Raw genomic sequence first — 8,222 nt, forward strand, 5'->3', positions numbered from 1 at the left:
AAGAAAAAAAAAAAAAGATATGAAATATTGTTTAAGCACCTAGAAGAAGTGACTGGACAAATTAAAAAATAACTTTATGTCCGTTCCTGTTTTAACTGGAGGTCTTTTACATGATGGCATATTAGATAACCTAGTATTTCAGAAATATTTATTTCGTACTTCAGCAAATGTCCAGACCAATCTGAACCACTCTGTATTTCAGGATGGTCCATACAAAAGCCATGAGTTTTGTTCAGTGTGTTACTGAGTTTTGACTTCTTGAATTCTGCAAATTGACTGGCAAAAAGTTAGTTTTGTAGCTCGTAGTCTTGGTACTGCTTCTTAACAGCCCTTTAGGTATGTGCTATTATTTCTCACTTTCTCACTTTCTTCTTATTTTTCTCTACATTCCCTGAAAAGCCTAAGGGACAAACATCTATGCTCACATCTGATTGAAGAGAAGCTGTTTTTCCATATTATGAACATAAAACATGCCACAGCTTGTAAAATGCTAAGAAAAATCAGTGGCCATACCTTAAAAGGCACACACCAAACTAGTGGGAATTTTCAACCTTCATTGTTTGTTCCAAAGGCCTGATATATGCTATGGATTCAGCAGAACACACCGTTCACTGCTGATCACTGTCCTTTTTATATACTGATCGTGGAAAAACGTATCTGCCTGATCAACTCATATCCCTTTCACTGTCCATAGCATAGAACTTTTTCCTCATGCTGCCATGCCTTCCCATTCCCCCTTTTCCATAGTTCTCATACAGAGATAACATTTACATATCTCACAGTGTTGTTTCTGATGACAGATCAAAACTGTCTGGGAATTTCTTGGTGGAAATCAACAGAGAAATGAAAAGCATTTACTGTGTATTATTTGTTATGCCGATTTCTTTAAAGGTATTCCCAGACCAGATTTCTGAAGTACATATTAAATCAACATGTCCATGATTTACTAGCATTCCTTGAGGTAACCAGTTAATCATCTTCACATGCGAGACTGCCAAACCCAAAGTATGCTCTCTTTTCTGAATGATTAAGCCAGGTTTCCCATAACATTTCACTGTCAAGTAGGGCCATGACGATCACCTAAGAGCGAAGTGAGAGGAAAGTGCTTGTCATCTAGACACTGAAGCCATAGAATCTGCTGTGAAATAGAAGAAAAAAATATGGGAAGAGGAAAGAGCAATGATCCCAAAGATGCAAAAGTGAAAGAAAAAACCCAGATGCAACTCAAACGAAGAATAGGTTGTTTTGATGGGGTAAGTTTTATTATCGGCACAATAGTTGGGGCAGGGATCTTTGTGTCTCCCACAGGAGTGTTAAAGCATTCCCTGCTTAATGTTGGCGTTGCATTAACAATCTGGACTGCTTCTGGACTAGTCTCTCTTATGGGCTCCCTCTGCTACGCAGAGCTGGGCACTGCTCTGCCATTTTCTGGAGGGGAATACAGTCATATTAAAAGAGGCATTGGATCCGTACCTGCGTTTGTGTTCATCTGGACATCAACGTTTACCAAGCCAGCATCAAATGCTGCCCGAGCTTTGCTATTCGCTGAATATGTCACCCAGCCCTTCTACAGCATTTGCCCTGCACCAGAAGTACTGAAGAAATGCTTGGCTTTGGCTGTCCTCTGGTCACTGGGGATTCTGAATGGACGCAGTGTCAAAGTGGCTGCATGGGTGCAGACGGTGTTCACCCTCCTGAAGATGGTGGCGTTGTCTGTAATTGCTGTCGGTGGCATAGTTCTGCTCGTTGGTGGAAGGAAGGAGAATCTGGCCAGGTTTGAGGACATGTTTGGCTCAGAGATGCCCAACGCATCGCAGATCGCTGAAGCATTCTTCCAAGGACTGTATGCATATGGTGGTTGGTGGTCCCTCAATTATATGGCAGGTATCTTGCTCTTTATATTTTATTCTGTGATAGCAATTCTTAACATTCCTCAGCTAGTGTTAGAAGAACTTGTCTGTCCTTCATGGGTTTATGAACATTTTTGAGGTACAAACTATCCACTGGTCTTGCGTTTGATAGCACTGGTAAAAGAGATGTTGCTCTTCTGTATGGATGTTCCTTGCTTCTTCTGCAGTCTCCAAAATGAGATTAACATTTATATAGGACTACAAGAGAAATTCAAGAGATTTATTTAAAATCTAATGTGTAAATTGAATTTTTCACATCTTAAAAAATTCCAATGTTGGTACATCTTTACTAAAGCATGCTTAAATTAAGATATTTTTGCCAGCCTATTTGCTCAATAAGACCAAATCCAAAGAGGTGATTGACTAATTTGTATGTAAATATACACTACCTTCTCCGATTTGTACGTGAACAAATTCATACTGAATTTTATTAAAACATATCAGTTTGAAAGGATATATAGTATAGCCTGTCTATGATAGCTCCTTCAGAACAGACACTGAAGAAGAATGTAAGGGAAGTGGTATAAATCTTATGATATATCCAATTTTAAACATGCAAAATCTTTTAGAATATTAATTTACTTATCCTGTTCTATATCTGGTGATAGGTAACAGTAATAAACAGCTTTTTTTTTCATGAAAATTGCAAAGAGTTAATGCTCATAGTTAGCTATGTATTCACAATGGGTTGAGTGAACAGTGTTTTATAATATTATTAGATTTATGGAGTTAAGTTGTAAGCAAATGGATGGTGCTGTTGTATCTTTAACCTTACTCATCCATTGACCTCCACATGTAAAACATTAAACATTAAATAAACCCAATGTGTGAAATGTGTAACACAAAGTTCAATGGTAAGAACAGTGTGAAAATTGGGTTAATATTTAAAAAAACAACTTACTATTAAAATTCCTCTAATCCTGCATCTAGAATATGCCATCATAAAAAAGGTGGTAAAAAATCAGAAAATATATTTTTTGAAATCTTAGGATTCTCTTAAAGGCAAGAATTTAGCTTTGTAAACCCAAGGACATACAAAATTATTCACAAAGTACTGTTTTCTGATCAGTTACCACAAGTAACAATTGCAGTACGCTAGAGATAAATGCAATACAGAGGGTAGCACAGCTGTTTAGACAGATGCAAGCATGCTATAGACCTTCACTGAACTGGGTTTCCTATTCTTCAACAATAACTTTCATTCTTGTGAGCCTCAGCTAAGGGATCCCATGCCAGCTGGATGTTGGGACTGTAACTAGCAATGAAGCAAATGGAAAGGCAAATTTAAATCAGCTATTTCAGAGATTGTCTCCTTTTGTGCTCAAAATTACAAAGTTTATTTCTTCCATTTTAAATAAATCCCCATTTCTGCAATAAACTGTATCTGCATTTCCCTGTTGTGCTCATTCTATCCTTCTGCAGTCTGTGCACTGCACCCCAGAATAGGGCAGGCTCAAAGCTGATGCAAAAGGCAGAGATAGTATTTGGAGAGAAAAATGATTCACCCTCCCTCACCAGCCTATATCGATACTGATAAGAGTAGTTGTAAGCTAACGTACCAGGTTTAGCACTAAACACTTCTCCTGCACCTGTTTTGTCATGGAAATGATAATGTCAGAATCCAGCTGGCAACTGCCCTTTTTAAAAGCCACTTCATTACTGCTTCTCTGTCAATACCTTCATTCTTTCGCATTATGTTTTCTGAATCTCCTGATGTAGGAGCGAAGAGAAATGTTTTGGGCAGGAATAGGAAAATAAACTCAGAATGATGGTCAGAGGGCTGGTTACAAGGACAGGCTTAGAGAGTTTAAACTGGAAGAGGGTGGATTTAGACTGGATGTTAGGAAGAATTTCTTTACTGTGAGGGTAACAAGACACTGGAACAGGTTGTCCAGCAGAGTTGTTGTGGATGCCCTTCCCTGGTGGCATTCAAGGCCAGGCTGGATGGGGCTTTGAGCAACCTGGTCTAGAGGGAGGTGTCCCTGCCTATAGCAGGGACTTGGAACTGGATGTTCTTAAAGGTCCGTTCAGCGCAAACCATTCTTTGATTCTATGTAAGAATCAGGGCACCTGAGGTGATGAAAGACTGCCTTTACAGCCTCACATTCAATCTTTAGATTTAAAAGTGTGGCTACTTGGATATTTATTACTAAATCAGTATTCTAATGTACAGCCATATTTTTGTTTAATCAAATCAGAGAAAATTTATCAGTCCTTTGTCATTTTTTATCAGGCTGTCAGGTCTCTCTTCTCCCAAGACACCTGATAGTTAAAAAAAAGACAAAGGAAAAAAAAAGTTCTGAATACTTCATTGAGGATTCTTTGATGATAAATTATTTGAAAACTACTGGAGGAACACATGAGCAGTGTGGTTTGATTAGGGGCTAGGGCACGATTTTTGTCAGACACATCAACCTCTGTGCATATTCATGACTGGAGCACACTTGCAGAAACACTGCTTGATTTATTTTATTATTATTTATTTGTGTTTTCAGAAGAGATGAAAAATCCCAGCAGAAATATCCCTTTAACTGTGATGACTGCTGTTCCTGCAGTAATTGTGTTTTACTTACTGGTAAACATTTCATATCTGACTGTCCTCACACCAAAGGAAATTGTCTCCTCAGGTATGAGTTTTATATTTCTGTTAGAAAAGTGAGGTCCATTAGCATACCTGTTTGATGTTGGATCACTTGTGCTCACCTAACTCCACAACTGGGAAGTGTGAGTTTCAGTCCAAGTTTTAAAAGAGGACTGTGGTTTAATTTTACTGCATGATATCGATTGGACTGAATACAGAGAGATGATAGTTGGTATCAGAATTTTGGCTTATATCTATACCGGCTAAAAAGAAATCTGAAGTGCACTAAAACATGGAAATGAATTGATGATTGGGTCCTTGTTTGATATAGGTAAGAATTTAATTTTCCTATAGTTTTAATCCTCTCTCCTCCTTCCTTCCCTATGTCACAGTATTTAAGGCTGACGTCCTACTGTTTAGGATGAGAACAAATAATCTTTCCAAGTTACCTGCAATAATAAGTAATAGAGAAAATGCTATGGACAGGAAAGTATAGCCATTTGGGGTTGAAGAGAGGTTATTCATGATAAGTGTTCTCATTTCTTGGAAGACCCTGTGCAGAAGTGCAATATCTGTAAAGCTTCTCTCAGATGCTGTATCAATAAGTTGTGTATAAAAAGGGCCAAGAGGAGCTGTATTTCTCTTTGATTGTCCAAGCAGCACTTTTTAAAACTGCGGCCTAATGAGGCTGAACTGTCAGACCTTGCCTTGTCCAGGAGTGACAAAGCCAAACCGCATTTAAATAATCAGTTCTTTTGTTTGTTTGTTTCTTTCTTTTTTTCTTTCTATTTTTTCCTGTGAAAACAGCTCAGTAACATAAATGATGGTGTAGCTGTCACTCAGCAGCCCCTTATTGTCGGCTGCCCACCATCAGGCTAACTGCTGGGAGAGATACAGACGGTTAAGAGATCCATTCTGGCAGGAAAGCAGCAGTGAATACCAGAACATCAGTGAGCAGCTGCCTGGCTGGCACAAGGAGTTCCTTAAAATGCCAGCAGAGTGGAGCTTATTTACATCATATGAGATGGCTTTAAAATGGTAGCTCTCATTTCTGACATAGCTGTACAGTTCTTGATTGTTCATTACATTTTTTCTTGTTTTCTTCTTCCCTAATCTGAGGAGTTTTATGCTGTGTGAATCACTGTGAGACATATATATTCCTCACTGCACTCAGTTATAGGCCTGGTAAATATGAGTCCTCATTATAATACGAGTCATCGCCAATTCCCGAGAAATATGGACAGTCACTTGTTAGGCAATAATCTTTCACATTTCTCAGTTCTACCCAAAGCAAAATCAGATTAATAACATGCTTTCTGACCTGTCTGTGTACATATATACAGTTGTGTTGGCAGTTTCCTCTTAACAGGAGGTCATATCACCACTGTGGTCATGCAGGAGACTAATACCTTCATTTTCTTTACTCAGAGAGCCCTGATCATGTGTTTACATTAGTTACTCATGATGCTGAGATGCAGCCATACTGCTTACAGGGTGGTCAGTCCATGGCCTCCTGTTGGCCATCATGGCTTCACCCAGCAACTTTTGTGGTGGACAGATGACCTTGCTGCTACCTAGTCCATGAAACTTTTTTGGCTTCTGAATACAGTACTTGTAGAATTAGATTAGACTCATTTGATTATTCCAAAAAACAAAGAAACAAACAGAAAAACAACAACAAAAACAACAAAAAACATGTACCTGATAAGTAATAGGTATTTCATGCATTTAAAAATTCCTTTCTGCTGAGTCTGGTGGAAATTCAGAACATGGTACCTACACCACTACTGATGCTTTGTTTTCTTGCAGTTGCTGTGGCAGTAACTTGGGCTGATCGAGTGATCCCCTCCGTTGCCTGGATCATTCCTCTCTTCGTTGCTGTCTCAATATTTGGTGCTCTCAACAGCAGCATGTTCACATTAGGTCGATTAAGCTATGCTGGAAGTCAGTCAGGACATTTACCTGTTTTAATATCCATGCTTAATGTCCATACTTGTACTCCAGCGCCAGCCATGATTTTTTCAACCACCATTGCATCCATTTTTATAATCCCCTCTGACCTTATTATGTTAACAAATTACTTTGGATTTTCGGCCTGGCTTATGATTGGATTGACTTGTGCAAGCCTGATTGTACTTCGATACCGGGAACCTAACCTACATCGACCATACAAAGTAATTGGAAATAAGTTATCAAATATTCTTATGGCTTTTTTGAGTCATGGGTATCATGCAAAAGTTATGGAACAAATGCAAGACAAATGTTGGTAGTCACTACAGGAATATAAGTAGAAGGCACAATGGTTAGAACCTTACTCGTGGTCAGGGACAACTCTGCTTTGTACTGTAGGGAAAAGGTAAAAAAAACAGATGGTCGTTGACCCAGAGAGTTTACCTGAAAACAAGAGACAAATATGCACAGAACTGGGGAGACGTGCAAATGAGGAACAGGAAACCATATTCTTGCAGACCAATGGCAGGAACCATGTGGGATCCAGGCTGGCAGTTGTGGGTTTAGGAGGCCTTTGTATATTCTCATCTTTCTTCACCCAACCACAGCCATTAGGATCAGGTCTGATTTCATTTCAATCTGTCAGAAAACTAGGCTGGAGATGTGAAATTAATTAGCATCAATTGTGAAAGCTTCCTATAAGTACCCAATGCTGGGTTTATTTTAGGTGTCCATAGTCTTATGGGGGGGAATGCTTTTCAGGTGCTGCTTATCTACCTTAATGAATGACAGAAGGAGCCTGAACAAAAGCCGTAGACAATTTTATGTCAGATAAGTCCCTCCTGGGGTGAGACTGAAGCAACACAAGTGGTACTATGGAGTGGCAAAGAATGTGTTATTACTTTAATGAATTATATATTAAACTATGGTTGGTCAGCAATTTCCTAATATGTATATTTTTTCTCTTGCAGGTGTTTCTACCAGTTCCGTTTGTGATGGTGGCCATGTCATTGTTCTTAGTTTTAGCTCCTATAGTCTGGTCTCCAAATATGCAATATTTTTATGCTTCTTTGTTTATGCTGGGGAGTCTTATTGTTTATATTCCTTTCGTGCATTTTAAATTGCATTTTTCATTTTTTGATAAAATTACTTGCTACTTGCAGCTACTGCTGGAAGTTTCTCCTGCTGATGGTTATGATGAGAGTAAATGTGAATAATGGCAAATTTTTAATCCCAGTGCAACTGACAGCCAATAGGAGATTTCCATTAACTGAGATTGTAGATCATGAGTTGAATAACGTATATGGGAATGTGTGTTTGCATATGTATATACATATGTATACATACATAAATATGTGTGTATACGTGTATGAATATATACATATTTAATAGATGCAAATAATCTCATTTAGATTGGTAAAATACATAAAATGCTCCTTCTTGCTCCTGAAGACACCATTAAGGCTGCACGTACAATTGAAATAACAGAAATAAAACTAAATTACAGAAACAATACTTACCAGTGTTATCATAAATAAGTAAATACGCACTTGTCAGCATCATGTGATAATGTACTTTCAGTCTCTAAAGTAAGTTGGCTGGATTATTTCTAGACCTTAAAAGTTTGTTTATTAGAACTTGTGGTTTCAAAGGCCTCAAACTTCTATTCATCTGCTAACTTTTTTTGTCTGAATTTATTTTTAATAAAAAAGCTTTGAAGAACATTGTAAAATTGACTGACACTTCTTTTTTAATCCCAAGAAGACTACACCTGATGAGCC

The 8,222-nt window shown here is 38.2% G+C and overlaps 1 protein-coding gene across 1 annotated transcript; it reads left to right on the plus strand.

Annotated features, from left to right (window-relative positions):
• Positions 1 to 1,067: 1,067 nt before the first annotated feature.
• SLC7A13 (solute carrier family 7 member 13) lies at positions 1,068 to 7,948 on the plus strand. Its single transcript, XM_065752800.1, has 4 exons — positions 1,068 to 1,884; positions 4,406 to 4,537; positions 6,301 to 6,665; positions 7,413 to 7,948. The coding sequence occupies exons 1-4, from the start codon at positions 1,161 to 1,163 to the stop codon at positions 7,656 to 7,658; spliced, it is 1,467 nt and encodes a 488-aa protein (XP_065608872.1). The 5' UTR covers positions 1,068 to 1,160; the 3' UTR covers positions 7,659 to 7,948.
• The last annotated feature ends 274 nt before the right edge of the window (positions 7,949 to 8,222 follow it).

Source organism: Cyrtonyx montezumae, unplaced genomic scaffold (assembly GCF_038088225.1).
Source record: "Cyrtonyx montezumae isolate F1298 unplaced genomic scaffold, pur_monq_1.0 scaffold_8, whole genome shotgun sequence".
In the NCBI taxonomy this organism is placed as follows: Eukaryota; Metazoa; Chordata; class Aves; order Galliformes; family Odontophoridae; genus Cyrtonyx; species Cyrtonyx montezumae.

Bases quoted from the DNA above. Each gene is read 5' to 3' on its own strand.
- SLC7A13 (XM_065752800.1), top strand. From the start codon at position 1,161: ATGGGAAGAGGAAAGAGCAATGATCCCAAAGATGCAAAAGTGAAAGAA. The intron at 1,885-4,405 runs GTATCTTGCTCT...TTGTGTTTTCAG, and splicing joins GTCCCTCAATTATATGGCAG to AAGAGATGAAAAATCCCAGC. The intron at 4,538-6,300 runs GTATGAGTTTTA...GTTTTCTTGCAG, and splicing joins AAAGGAAATTGTCTCCTCAG to TTGCTGTGGCAGTAACTTGG.